At 52.0% G+C, this 19,987-nt stretch overlaps 1 protein-coding gene and 1 pseudogene across 3 annotated transcripts in view; one reads left to right on the top strand and one right to left on the bottom strand.

The window, feature by feature from the left end:
* The window catches only part of TOP3B (DNA topoisomerase III beta), a 23,298-nt gene extending 8,570 nt beyond the window's left edge, over positions 1-14,728 (bottom strand). Inside the window, exons 1-9 of one of the 3 annotated variants that reach the window (XM_032397620.1) lie at positions 14,664-14,728; positions 8,628-8,810; positions 7,565-7,696; positions 6,150-6,256; positions 5,431-5,505; positions 3,946-4,142; positions 3,304-3,460; positions 2,413-2,526; positions 829-919 (exon numbers count right to left, since the gene is read on the bottom strand). In XM_032397620.1, coding sequence (XP_032253511.1) covers positions 829-919; positions 2,413-2,526; positions 3,304-3,460; positions 3,946-4,142; positions 5,431-5,505; positions 6,150-6,256; positions 7,565-7,696; positions 8,628-8,697 — 943 coding nt within the window. In that variant the 5' untranslated portion in view covers positions 8,698-8,810; positions 14,664-14,728. The other 2 variants (XM_032397622.1, XM_032397623.1) reach the window with 2 other exon arrangements.
* LOC116627720 lies at positions 14,538-18,810 on the top strand (annotated as a pseudogene).
* Positions 18,811-19,987: the final 1,177 nt, after the last annotated feature.

The following is a 19,987-nucleotide window of genomic DNA, read 5'->3' as shown; positions in this document are numbered from 1 at the left end:
ACAGAGCAGGGGGCACTCGGCACAGGTGAGCACAGAGCAACGGGCCTCGCACAGGTGAGCAAAGAGTGGGGGCGCTCGGCACAGGTGAGCACAGAGCAAGGGGCCTCGGCACAGGTGAGCACAGAGTGGGGGCACCTGGCACAGGTGAGCACAGAGCAAGGGGCCTCGGCACAGGTGAGCACAGAGTGGGGGCGCTCAGCACAGGTGAGCACAGAGCAGGGGGCACTCAGCACAGGTGAGCACAGAGCAAGGGGCCTCGGTACAGATGAACACAGAGTGGGGGCACTCGGCACAGGTGAGCACAGAGCAAGGGGCCTCGGCACAAGTGAGCAAAGAGTGGGGGCGCTCGGCACAGGCGAGCACAGAGCAGGGGGCACTCGGCACAGGTGAGCACAGAGCAACGGGCCTTGCACAGGTGAGCAAAGAGTGGGGGCGCTCGGCACAGGTGAGCACAGAGCAAGGGGCCTCGGCACAGGTGAGCACAGAGCAAGGGGCCTCGGCACAGGTGAGCAAAGAGTGGGGGCGCTCGGCACAGGTGAGCACAGAGCAGGGGGCACTCAGCACAGGTGAGCACAGAGCAAGGGGCCTTGGCACAGATGTACATAGAGTGGGGGCACTCGGCACAGGTGAGCACAGAGCAAGGGCCTCGGCACAGGTGAGCACAGAGTGGGGGCACCTGGCACAGGTGAGCGTGGAGGGAGAGTGGTGGCAGAGGTGAGAGCATCAGCACTGCCCTGCATCCCCAGGCACCGCACCAGGGCTGAATGGCTCACCGCATGCCCGTCCCGAGAAGTCTTTTGTGGGCTTTAGAGGAACGCCCTTACATACCCAGAGAAGAGCTAGCTACTCGCAGCATCTCCACAGTGTTCAGGGCAAGGGGCCTCTGCTTTGCCTTCTCTTTCTTGCTTGTGGCCTCCACCTAGATAGAAGACAGAACAGACTCAGGGATTCGGGTGGCAGGGGGAAAGATGCCATAACAGAGAATCCGGATGTGTGGGCAAAGGGTCTCGTTTCATTCATTTGGTCTCCCTGCTTCTCGATTTCACTCTTCACAGTGGTCTCAAGACTTGAATATTTATTTAGGCCCAGGAAGGGAAAAAGAAAAAAAATTCTTTTCTAGAGAATTTCTAGGGAAAGAGAAAACTTGGAAGAATGGCAAAGAGCCAGGAGAAGGGGTTGCAAACTCAAAATCCTCCAGGAGCCAGTGGTGGCCAGGCCAGGGGGACGGCAGGTGAGGCCTGGGCCAGGCCACGGAGCACGGGCCCACCTCGGGGGCAGCCACTTGCCCTTTGCTGCACCCGAGCACTCCCACCAGGGCCTACTGGTATTGCTCCATCTTCCAGGTCATCAACAAAAGCTGCAAATCAGGACTCTTACGTGAAATCTTGTAATTTTCCAATGTTGGTAACTATTTTAAGTATTTGTAAACACCATGCAGTTTAAATAAAATACCGGTCAGCTTCAAACTCTGGGCTTGAACGGCTGTCAGAAGGGACGACTCTGTTTTGCCCGTGGCAAAAACAATCCAAACAACTCAACTCCGATGCCTTGCCCCTCCCAATCCCATGGAGACCTGGCCACGGGTCAGTGCAGTGCCTTCTGAATTCCAGATGGACAAACGTGGGGGCGAGTTTAGGCCAAAATGGGTGTGTGCTGCAGTGGAGGCTGGGGTCACTATGGGTGAGATCTGGAGATGGTGGTGAGGGGGTCTCTTGAGGAACATGACCGAAGATAAAAGTATGAAGCAGCTTTGGAGAAAGTTCTGGAAGCCTGAGTCAACTGCATGGCTGAGCAGAGGGCACCCAAAGAAAGCTTAAAAAGGAGAAGAGGAGGCGGCTGAAGGAGACCAGGCCGCACCTCCACGACTCTGGTAGCTGGTAAGGCTTCGGGTAATGGTGGTGGAACTCCTCCACCTGGGGCACCCAGCCCCTCATCACCCTCTTCTAACAGCCAAGCACGTGACCCTCAAATTCATAAAGACCCTGAGTAAGAGCCACAGTACCATAAAGGCCATGAAAGCTGACCGAGGTGGGGACATCCCGTGCTAGCTGTGGGACCCCGGACAGGGCCACTGACGTGCACACAGGTCCCTCTGGAGCTGTTAGCATTCAATATCACAGAAAAGGGACCTCTGTGTGAAATGGAGTCCTGCCAAAAGGAGAGAATGCCCCTGGGGTCACGTGGAAAGGGGCTGGCAGGTGGCGGATGCGGGGCAGTGCCCAGGGCAGAGCAGGGGCATGGCACACCGCAGTGACTGCAAGCGTCAGTAACCATCCTTTCCGAAACACATCTGTTTCCAAAAAGGAGACAAAGATGGGACCCTAGGTCACGAGGTGCTCTTCCAGCCAGAGGCACCTAGAAGCCTACCCCCACCCAGAGCAAACACGACAGATGTGGGCGGCGCAGGCCCACCTGGGCTTCCTTCTCCAGCTTTGTCAGGTTTAAAAACATCTGTGCGATCTCCCGGTCGAACACTCGCACTCGGTCCCAGTCCAAGAGAAGAGACCTGTCTTTATCCACATTAACCTGCAGGAAAAAGGGTAAAAGAAGTCGGGAAAGAAAATATCCAGGTGAGCACACTGCCAGGGAAGAGAACTGAGTAGATGAAGCAGCTCCTTGTCTGGGAGGAAAACGGTCCCGTCCCTAGGTCTCACGGCCCTACCTGTACAGGTGTGCGCGGGTACGCAGACACGCAGGCTGAGACCCCACCCCGCCCAAGGGAAGGCTGCTCTGATTCCAGGCCTCTCCCCTGAGATTAGGGAGGTGGTCTCACAAGGGGAGCCTGAAGTCAAGGCTGCTGTGTCCTTAAGCAGTGTGGGAACCTCCACCTCAAACACCATCCCTGCCCACCCTCTAAGGCCTGGCCAGTACGAGGTGTGGCCCTTCTGGGGGTCCCCAGCCCTGTCAACCAGACCAGCTCTGTATGATTGAAATCTTATAAGCAGCTTATGTGGAGGATTTTATTTGAATAAAGGGTTCTAAGGCTTCAAAAAGTTTGAAGTCACTGGCCTATGGCCCTCAGTCCAGACCTTGGACCTGACCATCACAGCTGACGGCCCTGAGGCGTGACCTCCCCTCTCCGCACTGCCAAAGCTGACTTCATTCCTGCTTCTCTAAGTTCAATGCATCCAGGCCTATGTAGGCTGGGTTCCCTTCTCTGGGCACCCCGCAGACCAATCTGGCCTCCCTCCTCTGTGCCCGTGGCCTGGGGGGCTTGCAAGGCTATGATGATGATGGAAGACCCTCAGAGTCCATAGCCTGAACCCGGGAAGACCCAGTGTGCATAGGGAAGGGAAAGCAAACCTTGGCCTGCAGCACCCAGTAGGTCTCCGGTTTGAAGGACTGGATTTTATCATGTCTCTCCACGCAGAAGCCCAGGGTAGGGGTTTGACATGGCCCAAAGGAGATGAGGGAGCTGTCCAGATTGCCGTATTTTCCCTGGAAGTACTTAGTTTGAAACCTACAAGGAGGCACGGGGCAGAGAAAGGTATTCTGGTCATGGATTCACTCCAGACACCATCATTCACCAGCCATGTAAGTCCAGCACCGGGCCAGCTGGTGGCAGCGCCCTGCTCAGAAGACAGGGGACAGGGTGAGGACATGCTCAGCAGGGGACCTGGGGAGAGTGTGTGTGGGTAGAGAGGAACCGTATGTGTGTTGTGTGTGTGTGTTGTGTGTTGTGGCACACATGGCGGGGAAGGCAAGAGAGAAGAGTAGATGGGGCTGGGAAACCCTTCTATTCCATTCAATCCCCTCCACCCTCTTCTCAAGACCCACACAGTGTAGACGAACACCCCGCTCATCATGTGGTGCCCTGTGTGGTCTAAATCAGCTAGATCGTTTCCTTCATACAATGTTGACAATGGCCTAGAGCTAACCAGGCCCAGGGCGGCCAGTGGGGACCGGCGAGGCAGGGGCTCTGGCCAAAGGGCAGGCAGCCAGTACCTGGTGAACGCACAGCCGATGCGCAGGTCCAGCTCTTGCCTGGCGTCCACCGACAGCGCCTCGTTGTGGTCGGGCTCGCCCAGGCGGGCCATGGCGGCGCAGATGTCCGTGTCCGTGATGGAGCTGAACCTGGCCCTGTACACTGTCTTTTCGCTACCATGGGTTGGATTCATGACCGGCAGCACAGCGTCTAGGACCTGGGGGAGGCGGCCCAGCGGTCACCCACCTCGGACACCTCTGCCCCCGGCTCTGTGTCCCACCTGTGAGGCCGCGGCTTCTGTCCGGACCAAACCTCGCTGTGTGTGACTCCCTCTCCCTCCTCCGTCCCCTTCCCCGTCCAGAAGCTTCAGTCTCTCCACAGCACTCCTGCTACATGGCTTCCTTTCCTTCCGCTGACAAACCTGTTCAAACACCCCCCTCCTTCCTACCACCCTTTCTCTCTTCCTTCTGCTTTCATCCCCGCTAAACCAGGAAATGCTAATGCCACGGACGCCAGGGGGCGCAGTCACGAAAGCCACCCCACTTGACCCATCTCCCTTCCTTCTAGAGGGCAGAGTGCCTCTAGAGGGGTGGGTGGAACTTTTAAGAGACTGAAGAAAAGCCAGGGAAGGAAAACAGAATGAGGAGGAAAAGGCAAAGGGCAGGAACGGGGAGGGCACAGGGGACTCCCAAAGTGGGGGCTTCGGGGGGCTTAGGGCTAAAGCACAGCGTGGGGCCTGGAGCCAGACTCACTAGGAAGGCCGTGCAGTATATGGGGAAGAGGTGCCTTCGTTTTGGAGAGGAGAAAGCCCCATGAGCCTCCACCCCCAGATGCAAAGGCCCCCCAGGGGAGGAGCAACCCTGTTGGGGAAGGGCCGGGAGAGGAGTGTCTGGGAAGGGACAAAGCGCAATCGTGTTTACTGAGGGTGCCGTGCTGGAACAGGGGTGCCCTGAGCTCCCTCTGTCACACAGGAAGCATTTCCTGAGCCCCAAGGTGTGCCAGGCCCCAGGTGAGAGCTGGGGGTGCAGCGGCAGGAGGGTGAGCGGCACCAGAGGACACCTGCAGTCAGGACCCGCGTGAGGGCGCCACAGCTGCAGGCGAGGCAGGCTCGAGGGCATCTGGGGTGGGGCGAGGACAGTGAAGGCCGCAGCTGAGGAAAGGAGCGAGGAACGCGGCCGAGTGGCAACCAGCCTCGGCCGAAGGTCCCTGAGAGCTGCCCAGTAGGCTGGGATGCTGAAAACCAACGCTCTCCCATCCACCAAGAAAATTCTGCCCTTTCTGTTTGCTCACACAGTGCACCCCAGCAGGGGAAGTAACACCCCTTCGTCCTTGGTAGAGTCCATACGTTTGAAAGTGTCTCTGCAATTTCCAAAATAAAGGAGGAAAGAAAAGGCATTTCTAAGGCAATGTAGTGGATTCCTGGGCTGCAGCCCCCGGAATGGGGTGACTGCGGGTACGGTTGGCAGGAAGGCCCGAAGTGAGGACCGCAGTGGGCCCCCTCTCACCTCAAAGCAGATGTTCTCCCCCTCCTTGTCACAGTCCAGCCACAGCACGATGTAGTCGCAGCCTTTGCCCTCCACCTGCCACACAGCACACAGCGACTGGCACCTCCGTGGCCCGGCCTGCAGTGCCCACCCACGGTGCTCCCGCCCAGTCCCTGAGCCCTGTGGAGCAGGACGGGTGCCCAGAGCGGCGCCTGGGCAGTGAGGCTGCCTTCGCCACTCAGAGAACTTTGCTCAGAACTTAGTTTTTTGGACACAAAATGGTTATAAATGCAATATCATCTTAACCCCAAAAACCGCACGGGAAGAGGGCTGAAATAAGCTTAAAGGTTAATGGTGGTTGTCTTAGGTCGTGTGATTATAGATAATTTTTTCTTCCTTCTGCTTTCTAATATTTTCCATAATATGTATGCATTTGTTTTAAAACTAGAAAAACCACCACCACCACACAATTTAAAAAGCAGAATTTCTGCTCTCCAGGGCTGAGTGACAGGGCTGCCCTGGTGGGCCAGTCGATGGTTCTAAGGCGAGGAACATGCCTGAAAGGTGCCTCTTGGGCCAGCAGAGGGCGCTCAAAGAAAGGGTGGGGAGGCCCGCCCAGGGCTTCCAGCGAAGGCCTCCAGGTTCACGAAAGGGGGAAGGACTCGCAGAGGCCGCCTGCAGTGCCGGAAGCCCGGGATGGAGGCTTCCCAGATGCCGGTGCCCTAGCCCGCCCCACACACCTGCAGGAACTTCACCATGTTCAGCTTGGGGTTAGCTTCCTTCTTCTCTGTTGGCGCTTGGCTGAACAGCTCTGCGGGGTCCACCTTGTCCCATTTGTTGTACTTTCCTACAAACCATAGCCACAGTGACATCTGAATCACACTTCTTGGCTCACAGAGCTTGACCTCTGCAATGGTCATAACCCCAGGAGGAAAGGGACGGCTTGGAGAACAATTTGTCCAGGACAGCCCCACAACTGGAGGCAGAGCTGGGCCTTCGTTCCCCTGGGCTGCTGAGGTGACACCACACCGTGGCCACCCCCAGGAGCCACCCCTGGGCAGGGCCACCGCTGCCCCAGCCTCACTTCAGGACGTGCCCTGTGGCTGGCAGCACCATTCCTGGGCTGGCTCACTTTGCCAGAGCACCGAACCACACCACTCATACTTCTGCCTTCTCTCCCAGCCTGAATTTCTGCAACTCTCCCCCCCACCCAGCACGTGACCGCACACAGGCCAGGTGCTCAGATGATCCCCGTGGGGAATCAATCTTTTGAGCCTCATGACTGGTACCTCCACCTACCTCTCTACTTAGGGCTCAGTGCTTGCATGCTGAGCCCTCTTTCTTTTAGTCCCCATTTCGTGCAGCCTGGGAGAACGGGGTCAGATAGAGTCAAGTTCAAATCCCAGCTCCCCACCTGCTGGCTGGTGACAAAACTCAAGAGTCCAAATGCTTGGCCACACAACTGAATCAATGTCATTGTTGTCACTGAGCAGCAAGAAGTGTTGAGACTTTGTTGTATGCTAAGCTCTCTACCTTTCACGGTCACACTGAGTCCTCAAACAATCCTGGGAAGTGGATGGCACCGTCGGAAGACCCACTTCACCCATGTGGGACAGAAACTCATAGAGGCCCCAGTCCCAGCCCATGAGCCCCTGGAGCAGGGGTCAGAGCCCAGTCCGGACTCTTGTCAACCACAGGGCCCTGCACCTGGCTCTGCTGGGTCACTAAAGCTGGCTCTTCCAAGGTGACAGATAGCAAAGATACAAGGATGACAATGACGGCCACCGAATGACCACTGGGCAACAGTTACATTCAGCAGGAACCACCTCCTGAATGCCTGCATGGGCCAGGCCCCCCTGAGTTGGGCATTCACCACCTCTAGGAAGCACAGGAAGAAGGAGCATAGGGCATGCAGTGACTAAGGGGTGTCTCTGGGATGGGGACCCAGGGGACACTAAGCTCCAAAACCCGGGTTCTGGGCACCTCACCCAGGGACCCTGGGTCACCTCTTCATGATCCGTTGGCCTCAGGACTCATGGGTTCTGCACACACTTCTCTGCCTGAAGCCCTCCCCTGGCTCCAACTAGACCCACGGCAGCACTCTGCAGGGCTTCCCTCAGAGGGATGGGGGGTGGGCAGGGGCTTGGGGGCTCACCCAGGAAGTCCAAGGTCATCACGTGACCACAGACAGACGTCATCTTGAAGCGGACGGGCTGGCCAGCGAAGGTCCCGCTGTACTCGTGCACTGAGCACGTTCCGTTCAGCCCTTTGTGTGAGGACATGTTTCCTGCAGGGGAGAAGTACAGTGATGGTTCGCCATGCAGAGCCCTGGGTCAGCTGAAGGCCAGGAGCGCCCTCTCTGAACGCTCTCAAGAGCAGGCACTCTTGGGCCCTTCGCTGCATTTTCTGCCTCACTTTTTTCCAACTTCACTGGAAGGCCTCTGGGGGCCTCCTCATTATCAAGTCCCTCGATGTCTTCTCATGCTCCCCACTGACGGCCGTTGGCCTCTGGGGACTGGGCACTTCTCAGCTCTCCCCTTCCCTTTGGAGAGAAGCCAGCCCACTGTCCTAGCCCAGGGGAGGTCACAGTGGGCGTGTGCCATTTCTAGGTACCCAGCACCCAGGCACCCTTCCTGTCTGCAGGGAATTCAGAGATAAGAAGGGAAGCAGCACCCTACCCGCTGCCTCAGTAGCCGGAGCGGGGCTAGCCTGGTGTCTCAGGAGGGCTGTAGACAAGGGTCAGCCTGGTGGCTACTCTCGAGTGACGCGAGGCACACCAGCTGCAGCTGTAGCGGTTCAAGGCAGGGGCAAGGGTCCTGGGGTGACAGTGTCCGTGGCATGGCCTCAGACTTACTCTGGGGTCTAAGATCGGGGTCAGACTTAGACCAGGGTGGGCTCCTGGCTCTGTTTTCTTCCTTCCAGTGAATTCTCTTTCTGTGTGAGTTACCAGGGCTGGTTGCTGCTTACGCCCAACAGCCTGACAGGCGCAGTGCTCTTACAGGGGCTTGCCTCTGTGACCTGGGCCTGGATCCGTTGGGAGTCCCAGCCCTGGCCCGCACCGGCTGCGGCAGTAAGCGCATCCCACAGTGACTAGTACCGAGGGGCTGCAGTGGTGCCCGCTGTCCTGAAGCACGTCAGCTCCAGAGGCTGGGTCACGCTTGGGGAAAAAAAGAAACGACCATGCTTACAGTGCCCCCTCCGAGGGCTGTCCTCCCTACCTCGAGAGAGGATTTTAGCAATGGACTGGGCCAAGGATGGCTTTTCTGCAACCATGAGCACGGTCTTCATCTTGTGTTAAAGCTGCCAGGGGCTTCGGCCCTTCACACTCCAGTCTCAGAGAGATGACAATGAAGGTCAGAAACTTCTCTTCTGCAGCTCAACACTACTGTCAGCGCTGACTCCTGAAGAGAAGAAGAGACACACTGAAAACAGAGATACTTCCAATGGAACCTCTACCACTAAGAAGGAAACTCACTTTAAAAAACGAAAAACAGGGGCATCTGGGCGGTGTAGTTGGTTGAGCATCTTGGTTTGAGACTCTTGGTTTCAGCTCGGGTCTGATCTGAGGGTCGTGAGATTGAGCCCCTTGTTGGTCTCCACGCTCAGTGGGGAGTCTACTTGGGTTTCTCTCTCCCTCTCTCTCTGCCCCTGCCCCCGCTCGCACGTGCTCTCTTTCTCTCGAATAAATAAATCTTTAAAAAAAACACCCCAAAAAACAAATTTCTTTGGGGCGTCTGGGTGTCTCAGTCGGTTAAGTGTCCGACTCTTGATCTCAGCTGAGGTCTTGATCTCAAGATTGTGAGTTCAAGCCCTGTGTTGGGCTCCACTCTGGGCATGGAGCCTACTTAAAAACAAAACAAAACAAAAAAGGGGCACCTGGGTGGCTCAGTTGGTTAAGCAGCTGCCTTCTGCTTAGGTCATGATCTCGAGGTCCTGGGGTCAAGCCCCATGTCAGGCTCCTTGCTTAGCGGAGAGTCTGCTTCCCCTCTCACTCTGCCCCTCCCCATGCTCAGCTCTTTCTGTCTCTCAAATAAATGAACAAATAAAATCTTTAAAACAAAACAAAACCAAAAAAAGTAAAAAAACAAAACCAAAAACGCCCAAACCCCCAAAATAGGGGTGCCTGGCTGGCTCAGTCAGTAAAGCATGCAACTCTTGATCTCAGGGTTGTGAGTTCAAGCCCCACATTGGGTGTAGAGTTTATTTTAAAAACAAACAAAAACAAACCTGAGGTAAGAAAAAGAAGTTAGGGAAACTTGAAGACATTGGACAAACCAGGGCAATGGAACTGGCTTAGAGATGAACACCTTGGGAATCTGGGTTCCTTTGGGAGAAGCTGATGTGGCTCCATGACCTCAGGTCAGTCTTAGGAAGACTTTGGGGCCTTTGGATCTGGACTGATAGGCTGGGGTAGGGCAGATGGCTGGCCCTCCTCCTAGGGCACAGTTCTCTTTGCTCCCCAGGGCTGAGAGCAGCACCTCCACCTCAGCTGAGAATCGGGATGCCCTGGGACATTTTTTTGTTTTTGTTTTTAAGACTTATTTGAGAGAGACAGAGAGAAAGAGCGCACAAGCATGGGAGGGACAGAGGGAGAGAGAGAGAACCAGACTCCCCGCTGAGCAGGGAGCCCGACCCGGGGCTCATGATCCCAGGACCCTGAGATCACCACCCGCGCCGACATCAAGAGTTGTCAGATGCTCAACTGACTGAGCCACTCAGGCGCCCTGCTCTGGGACATTTTATAAAATGCAGATGCCAGGCCATGTTACCCAGATCGTTCTGATCCAAAACTAGGCCTGAGACCCACTGGCCAGGGAATCCAGACCTCAGCAGAACTCGACAGCCCTTTTCCAATGGGCTCCGATCTACCTTCCTGCCTGCCCCACGCAACCTCTAGCCTTGCAGACCATCCTCTGGCCAGTTAAACTAGACACCACTGTTCCCAAGCCTCTGTTCCCTTGCTTGGAATGTACCGCCAAACCCAGAGAATGCAGCTCGACCGCCTGAAGGCCCGGCTCTACTGCTAACTGTTGTTTAAAGAGCTCTCCCAGCACCCACTGGCAGGCTGAGAAGCTTCCTGCTGTCCCCCCGCCTATTACAACAGACTGTGCACCTGCCATGGTAAGTTACTGTCTCATCTCCCCAGCAGCGCATCAGTGGCCTGAGGTCTGGATCACTGCTGGCGACTATGACAGCTGGTTCCAAAACTGCTACAGGACACTTAATTCCTGCTGGCTAAATAAAAGAAACACAAGCCCTTTCTTTTTTGATCATTATACATATGGCCTTGACGTTGACAAATATGACATCGTAATAAACAACAACTCAACATCTACTGAGACAACTGGGCAACCTTTGGTGGTGGGGGGGCGGTTAAAGCTAGACTCCTACTTTACACTTTCCACCAAAACAGATTCCAGATCTAGCAGAAATTTAAGCAAAAAGATGAAACTAGAAAAATACTAGAAGAGAACATAAACTTTGGTATGAAAAGCAGAAGACACCTAAGGATTTCAGAAGCACAGAAACACACCTCTTCGTGTTTAAAAGCATTTGCCTTCCTTTTCTGTGAATGAATTCCATTTTTTCCCCAGCCAGACTGCTGTTTTCTTATTTTTAGCAATGATTTTAGTTGCTAAAATAACTTCCTAAATAATATTCCTAAATAATATTTCCTAAATAATGAGGAAATCGGCCGTTTGTGATATGATGGCCAACAACACCCATCACGGTAAATTAGGGCTTGTGCTTGTCTCACCAGCAATGATCACAGGATGAGCACACAGGTGGGTGAGGGTCTGGTGACAGGCAAACTTGAACAGAGGTGGTGTAAGTTCGATTGGAAAGACCTCTACGTGGAGCGATTTGACGATGTCTTGCAGAACTCCAGGAGCACATCCCCAGCAATCCCACTGCTGGGAATGAATTCAATCATCCCACAATTATTTACTGAGCACCTACTACATGTTCAATACGTGTTGCCATGTGCCACGTGGGGTGAAGCAGAGCCGGGGTGGGGAGGGACTGCAGGGTGAGCCCTGCAGTGTCTGGGGGAAGTCCAGGGAAGTTTGGGGGACAGTGGGGAGGGTGGCTTTGGACTTTGGGTTTGCCCTGAGGGAACTGGGAGTAGCGCAGGAGCAGGATGACTTGACTCCAAGTGTTCAAGGGATTCCTCTGGCTGCTAGAAGAAGGGAGTCACTGGGCCCCTGGGGAGCAGCGGCGGAGGTGCTGAGGGAAGCTTGGGGTCTGGGCAGATTCCGCAGGCAGAGCCAACAGGACTGGGAACGGGAAGTGAGGCGAGTGGAGAATGACTCCAGGGCTTTTGGCCTAGCCAGTTATAGGACGGGATTCCCATTTGTTGAGATGGGAACTAGGAGGAAGGAGCAGCCCGGGATGAAGATGCAGGAGCTGCGTCGGGTGTGTTAAATGTGAGCTGCCTGCTGGAGGATGCGGTGGCATATGGTGGCGGGTGGAGCGGGAAAGGAGCCCAGGCTGGGGGTCGGGGAGGTGAGCTGACTCAGGAGAGGTGGGATCCTGAAAGCCCAGAGAAAAGGCACTTCAAGGGGGAGCCACCACCATGTCGAAGGCTACAGATACCCGCAGGCCGAGTGAAGTGACAGCAGAGACCTGACCTTGGAGTCTGGAGACTTGCAGGTGCCAGGTGACCCTGAGGGGCGCTGTTTCGTCAGTGAGTGCTAGAGGTAAAAGCACGAGTGGGGGGAGCTCAAGAAGGCCTGGAAGGAGGGGAGAGGGAACAGTGGGCTTTTGCATTTTAAGATGGAAGATACATCAGCATGTTTGTCCGAGGATAGACCTGGTCGAGGAAAGAGGGAAAAGAGAAGATGCAGGAGGCGAGGAGGGAACTGCTGGAGAGATGTCTCTGGGTGGGTGAGAGGGTAGGAAGCTGTGGTTGTCCTTGGCCCAAAGGAGGGCCACTCTTCTCTTAAGGCAAGTGTCAACAGTGAGGACAGGAGGTGCTCTGGGGGCAGGCTGACAGCCAGGGGAGAGCTAGATTGAGCAGGGATAGGATCTGCCAGGTCGGTATGAGGGACAGAGAGGGGCCGGGGTTGAGGGGAATGATTCTCTTAAGATGGGTAAGGAGGAGGGAAGGACATGGGAGGGTGCAGAAACTGCAGGTGCTAGAGTGGGGAGGAGGAGTCAAAGAAAATAGAGGTCAGAGGGCAAGGTGCCTGGCAGGGCCCTTTTCTCCTATGGTGTCAAAGTTTCTAGAAGTTTTGTATTTCTAGTACTCCTCTTCATACCTAAGGATCCTAAACACTTTTTCAGTAAAGAATTAACAGATTCTTCTCCAAAGATCCCTTTAGAGAGAAATGTTTTGCCGTGGCATCTTCAAAGGGAGTACCTCATTTATCCAGGGCTAGGGATACAACTGGACAAAGGCACACCAGCATCTGTCCTGATTTCAGATCACCTGTCCACATGTCAGACTAGCTGCTATTCCACACTGATACATGTAGGTCTTTAGCAGCTTTGGCTCTAGTTCAACAGTTTATATTTCAGTTCTGCATGAGTACTTTGTAATGATCTCAGTATCACTATTTACTAGGAAAGAGATATGACTGCCTTTAAGGATTCAGAATCATGGAATCCTGGGAAAGGGATCCTGGGAAAGGGACTCTGGTGATGAACCGATACAGCCACCTCAAGAAAGAACAAACTAAGACTCAGAGAAAGATTTTCCAAAAGTTACCTGGGAAGTTTGCTGAGTTGTGGTTGAAACCTCTGCTTCCTTACCAGGTACTTTTTTTTTTTTTTTTAATTGCATCAGCTTCTACCTCTTAAAAGAATTCTGCAGTCTTAACTGTGATTAATTTTCTGTGATTATCTTGGGGCCTCTCCATTTTTCCATTAAGGCACACTCCAATTTCAAAATGAGGAGAATAAAAGCTGAAAGCAACGGTTTGCAAACTTTGATCATACCGTCATTATACCATATAACATCTTAAAACCCTTTTGCTCTACCGACATCATTACTCACTTAAGTTTTTGCTTTTTAACAAATGCTTAAATGTATATTTTTTTTAAAAAGGGAAGTAATATAGCCTCGTAGGACCTGAAAGCCTGTAATCAATGGTCAGAACCAGGTTCTTTCCGTAACCTACATGGTTAATCAAGTTTGATCCTGTTGCCTGCTAAAGCTGAGTCTGAAGTTTGTTCTCTTATTTCAAAAGGGGAGATCAGCAAGTGCTAAGGGAGTTAGCACCCCAAACTAGAACTGTAATTAGGAGGGCCCAAAGTGAAAGAGAGTAGCAGGTTAGCCTGTTACTACCTGGTCATCTCTCACCAGCAATACCACCAATGGTGTGGGGCCTTCGGGACAGTACATGAAGTCCTTTCCTGTCCGTCTTACGAACAACTGAACTTAGCCTGGGAGTGGAGACCAAGCAGTGGTCCAAACAGCATTTGGAGCCCTAGGATCTCCCACCTTAGTAACTTAACCCAATATCCATGGAGTCAGGAAAAGAGGGAAAGAAAGCTCTTCCTCTGCAGGCAAGCAATTGCTATAAACTGCTACTTTGTTTAATCTTGCCAACCACTCTACAAGGCTGGACTTGTAAATTTTTTTTAACTGTGAGTAAACTGAGGTTCAGAACAATTCAGACTAGTGTCAGGTGACCTTTGCCAAGGTCCTAGGGACCCCAGGGCTAAATGGCCATCAAGCCCACGTTGCACTTTCTCCACGTCCTGTTCCCAAAGGCGGGAGTGATAGAGAAGCAAGATAAGGCCATCGTCTTCCTTTTCACCTGCCGAGAAATTACTGCCCCTGGATTCCAGCTAATTAGTTCACAAAAGGACGCTCCTTCATCTCCATCAACAACAACTGAGAGAAACACACCAGGGTGCCCTCAAGACTGAGCCGGGGCCCAGGGGACGGCGAGTGGCCCACTGCCTCCCAGAACCTCAGTTTCCCTACCTGTGACAACAAATTCAGACAACAGACCGCACCTCAAAGAACTGCAGGGCGGTTCGATGAAGGGGAGTATAAACTGTGGCGCCTATTCCTTCCAGGCACCGGACTAAGCGCTGGCCCATCATCACCTCCCGGAACCCCCACTGCAAGCCCCCGAGTGGGGGTCCACCCCCTCCGGGAAAGAGGCGGCGAGAATATGCAAGAAGCCCGGATCCTTTCCCATGCCCCGGGGCTGGGGACCGCCCGGTCAGCATTCGGGAAACGTGCCCGAAAAAGGCCGGCGCTTCCCACTTCCCGGCGTAGCCCGCCGCCCGCCGCTCACCCGCAGCCCCACCGCAGCTCCCGCCTGGCCTCCCGCTTCGGCTTTCGCTCTGGGGGCGGGCTCAGCAACCTCTACTTCCGGGTCCGGCCGCCGCTGGCGTCCCCTCGTCTGCCTTCCGGCGCGCGCACGTCCGCGTCCGCGGGTTCCGTGGCTGGCGCGTACCGGGAGCACGGCCTCCAGCTGGCCCCCGCTCGGCGCGGTCGGCTGGGACCCCCAGCCCTCCACCCAGACTCTTCCTCACAGAGGTCGTGGCGAGGGGGTCCCAAACCTCCATCCTGACCCCTCCCCGCGGCCTCCCCAAATCCTCCACCTTATTCTTCTCCGCCACCGGGGGAGCAAGAATGACATTTTACAATGATTATAAAAACTGGATGATAAACATGAAAAAATATATATATATGCTGTTAATAATTAAAATAAAACTGCAGATATGTGTACAGCGGGCTTTTTTCAATGCTATGAACGTTTGTGGAATGAATGAATGAACTGTAAAATATATCTGGAAGACGAATTGGGCAACAAAAGCAATTTTTTGTGTCTGTTAAAGCATTAGGATTATGGAAAGCTTAAAATAATTTTCATGACCTTATTTAAGTATCTCTTAAATAGTAGTACACACGCATTTATTTCCCTTGCTCCCTGTAGACACTTTCCCCAACCTGCCTTTTTTTGGAATAGGAGCCCTGATAGATACTCTGGAAAAAGAAACGTTTTATGGTCAAATTAAGGTTGGGAAATGACAAAAATCAAAAGTCACAGTGAGATTCATTTTCAAAACAGAACTCCTGATTCCAAATCCATTCCTTGGCAAGGTCTCCTTTTCCAAAATGGCAGAAGCTTCATCCTTCTGGTTGCTCAAGCCCAGTGCCTTGAAAGCACCCTGCATTCCTCTCTTTTTCTCACCTATGACCCATCTGAAAATCTTGCCATCCCTGTCTTCAAAATATGTTTGAGATCCAATCAATCCTCCCTGCTTCCACTGCCACCATCCTGATCCAAGCCCTACTCCCTCCTGGTCTCCTGGACTGCACCCTGGACCCTACAGTCTGTTTTCCACACTGTCTGTTATAGTAGTCAGGTCTAAGATTGGATCTAAGGGGTGCGACCAATTGGCAGAGAGGCAACACCAGAGCGCCTCTGCTCTTTTAATGCAGTTTGGGTTCATTCTGTGCACCGGGAGATAGGACCTGCGGCCTGGACCCAGCAGGGGGCGCTGCGTGGTCAGCTCTGGGGGCTCTCAAGCGTGTTCTTGTCAGAGCTGAGAAACTGCAGCAGCCCTCTGCTCTCGCCTGGAGAGCCCTGCAGCTGAGTCCTCCGCACAGATCTCCCAGGGAACTGCAGGGCAGGCCTTCCTGTGGACCCTTAGGTTGACAAATGACCCAGATTCAGAGGAACGCTTTGACCTTTCTTCCTTCCTGCACAGGTGCCTAGTAGTGGTGGATGGGATACCTGCCTGAGCACTCTTGGCTCTCTCTTCTCTCTCGTTGGGCATAGGCTGGGCCATGGTCCCGATAATACTGTTAACCCACCCAGTACTTACTCGTTCTAGGCAACTTTCTATTATTAGTGCCTTTAATTCTCATTTCAACAATGATTAATATCATTATTATCCTTATTTTACACATAAAGAGACAGGTCACGCAGATGTAAATGGCAGAGCCAGCTTTCAAGATGAGGCAGCCAGGTTCCCGAAGCCAAGTTCTCAACCACTGGCTGTGGGGCTTCTCACTGCTTTCTCATCCTCTTTATCTTTTCAGGCTCCGGGGCCCGGTCTGTGCTGACTCAGCTGGCCTCAGTGTCGGGGTCCCTGAGAGACATGGTCACCATATCCTGCACAGGAAGTGGCAGCAACATTGTGGTGGTACCTTAAACTGTACCGGCAACTGCCAGGTCCCCAAAGTCCTCACCTACAAGAACAACAATCAGCCCTCAGGATTCCTGACTCGTTCTCTGGCTCCAAGTTGGGCACCAGGGCCCTCCTGACTATTGCTGGGCTCCAGGCTGAGGACAAAGCTAGTTTTTTTTTTTTTTTTTAAGATTTTATTTATTTATCTGACAGAGAGAGCACAAGCAGGGGGAGCAGCAGGGAGAGGGAGAAGCAGGCTTCCTGCTGAGCAAGGAGCCTGATGCGGGACTTGATTCCAGGACCCTGATATCATGACCCGAGCCGAAGGTAGACGCTTAACCAACTGAGCCACCCAGGCGCCCCGACAAAGCTAGTTATTACTGTCACTCCTATGATACCTCAGGTAAGCCTGCATGGCTCCGAGCTCCAGACCCCAAGGTGAGACATAAATCTTTTGGCTCTTACAGCACATTCATGACATCTGCTGGATAAATTTTACCTTCTTGTCACCAAGATGGTTTGTAAGTCAATTCTGGCATTTTTGTGTGTTTAGTATTCACACCTTATGTATGCCGGCTCCATGTGCATCTCTGCCTTCATGGCTGACGATGGCATATGGAGAACTGTGGCCTTTATGCTTGGAAGTCAGTTTGGCTGGACCTAAACTCCTCCACTCACGTTTTCCTTCCTTGAATATCTTAAATATGTCATTCCAATTTCTTCTGGGATCAAATGTTGCTCTCAATAAGTCTGATCATCTGATTTTTCTTTCTCTCGTGATTTTTTTTGCCTCGATGCCCAAAGTCTATTTCTTTTTCTTTAAGTTTATTGATTTTACTAGAATACATCCTCGTGTTCGTCACTGGGATCAGCTTTCTCAGGTTCACCGTTTTCCTTGGAATATATGGTTTCAAAGATGCTTTTTCAAATTTAAGGGAAGTTTTCTTGAATCTGTACTATTTGTACTTGACTTTGTACTATTCTCGTCTTGGTTTTCCTTCTCAGGGTCTCCTATTATATATATATATTATGATGGAGTATCAGTCAGTTTTTAAGATGATAATGAATCTATTTTAAATAAAACGAGATAGGGACACCTGGGTGACTCTGTCGGTTAAGCATCTGCCTTCGGCTCAGGTCATGATCCCAGGGTCCTGGGATCGAGCCCTGCATCGGGCTCCTGCTCAGCAGGGAGCCTGCTTCTCCCTCTCTCACTCCCCCTGCTTGTGTTCCCTCTCAGTGTGTTTCTCTCTGTCAAATAAATAAATAAAATGTTTAAAAATAAATAAACAAAACGGGGTAATTTAGACAGGCTATTATTTTTTTTTAAGTATGAAAAATGTTACTATGTAAGTGACCGTGGCACTCCCGGGACTCAGCTGCTTGGAGGAGACGGGCACTGGGGCAAAGGCAGGAGCTGCCTGGTGGCCAGCCCGCTGCGAGACCAACTGGCCATCGTCACTAGGGGGGACACAGGCATGAGAAAGGCCATCGTGACTGAGCTCCTGCAGCTGGGGTGTAATGTGGTCATTGCATCTTGTAGCTTTGATAGATTAAAATCTACTGCAGATGAACTGCAGGCCAGCCTGCTCCCCCTCCAACCATGCTCAGATCACGCCCATAAAATGCAACATCGGCAAAGAAGAGGAGGTGAACAATTTGGTCAAGTCCACCTTGGATATTTATGGTAAGACCCATTTTTTTTTTTTTTTGTAAACAATGGAGGAGGCCAGTTCATTTCTCCCGCAAAACACCTCAGTGCAAAGGGATGGCATGCTGTGATTGAAACCAACTTGACCGGCACCTTCTACATGTGCAAAGCAGTTTACATAAAAGAGCACGGAGGCTCTATTGTCAGTATTATTATCCTTACTAAGAATGGATTTCCAGGATTTGAGCATAGTGGAGCTGCCAGAGCAGGGGTTTACAACCTCACCAAATCTTTCACTGCGGAATGGGCCGGCAGTGGAGTACGGATCAACTGTGTGGCCCTTGGAGTCATTTATTCCCATGGCTGTAGACAACTGTGGTCCTTTGGCAAAACACTTATTTGGAGGGTTCTTTAAGACAATCCCAGCTAAGCGAATCGGAGTTCCTGAGGAGATCTCCCCATTGGTCTGCTTCCTGCTGTCCCCTGCAGCTTCCTTTATTATTGGACAGTTAATGGATGTGGACGGGGGCCAGTCTTTGTGTATGTGAGTATTTGATATACCAAATCATGACAACTGGCCTCAGGGAGCAGGGGACGTTTCTGTTGTCAAAAGGATGAAGGAGTCTTCCAAGAATAAAGCCAAGCTCTAAGCTAAGGAAACTAGAGGTGTCTTTTGTCCCCAAATGCCTTAACATCTCAAGAATGCACTTTGGATGGGGCACCTGGGTGGCTCAGTCAGTTGGGCGTCTGCCTTCAGCTGGGGTCATGGTACCAGGGTCCTGGGATCAGGTCCCACATCAGTTCCCTGCTCAGCAGGGAGGCTGCCTCTCCCTCTGCCCCTCCCCCTGCTCATACTCTCTCCCTCTCTCTCTCAAATAAATAAATAAAATCTTTAAAAAAAAAAAGAATGCACTTTGGTACTTTATAGGAACTAAAAATTTGTATGGACCAATCACTTTCTGCCTTTTTAATGTTATCGATTATGCCCGTGCAAAAACTATTCCTGAAATAAATGCATTTTTAAGCCCCAACCAATGTTGTTTAGCCTGTGATTAAAGATTTTTTTAATGAGTGGAACTTAACATACTTTGTGATTAGACTTTTTTTTTTTTTTTTAAGATTTTATTTATTTGACAGAGAGAGAGACAGCCAGAGAGGGAACACAAGCAGGGAGAATGGGGGAGGGAGAAGAAGACTCCCTGCTGAGCAGGGAGCCTGATGCAGGGCTTGATCCCAGGACCCTGGGACGACAGCCACCCAGGCGCCCCATGATTAGACTTTTCATGTCTAAGAAAGATGTTTAACAAATAAAATAATTTCAAATTAATAAGGAAGGCAGTAAATCTAAATTGTGGCATCATTATGATTCTTAAAACTAGATTTATACAGTGACTCATTTTTGATGGCAAATACTTTTGGATCCATAAAGCTTTATGGTAATTATCGATGTGTGGTTTGTTTTGTTCATGAAGTCAAATTTGTATAAAGCCTCTTAATTCAAAAGAAAAATAAAGTTATGTGTAATAAAAAAAAGATTTTTTTTTTTTTTACTATGTAGTGTGTTTGATGCTATTAAGATATATATGTTCCTTAAAGGAAAGACAGCAACATGTTATTGTGGCTGGTTTTCACTCTCTTCACACAGTGCTGGAAACATTCACATCAGCTCACACATTCCTTTCAGCTGGCTTGTGCATACTTCCCTTTAGCTCAAGTGTTGGGGCAATGGTTGGAAGTGTACATGAAGCGCTTTTTGTGATAAATTGTAAGCAGGCATACATCCAGCCAGAAGCCTTCCAGATTGGTTAGAGAGATATAAAAACATGG

The sequence above is a fragment of the Phoca vitulina genome, unplaced genomic scaffold (assembly GCF_004348235.1).
Source record: "Phoca vitulina isolate PV1807 unplaced genomic scaffold, GSC_HSeal_1.0 scaffold100, whole genome shotgun sequence".
Taxonomy (NCBI): domain Eukaryota; kingdom Metazoa; phylum Chordata; class Mammalia; order Carnivora; family Phocidae; genus Phoca; species Phoca vitulina.
This window is presented reverse-complemented; position numbering and strand designations above follow the sequence as displayed.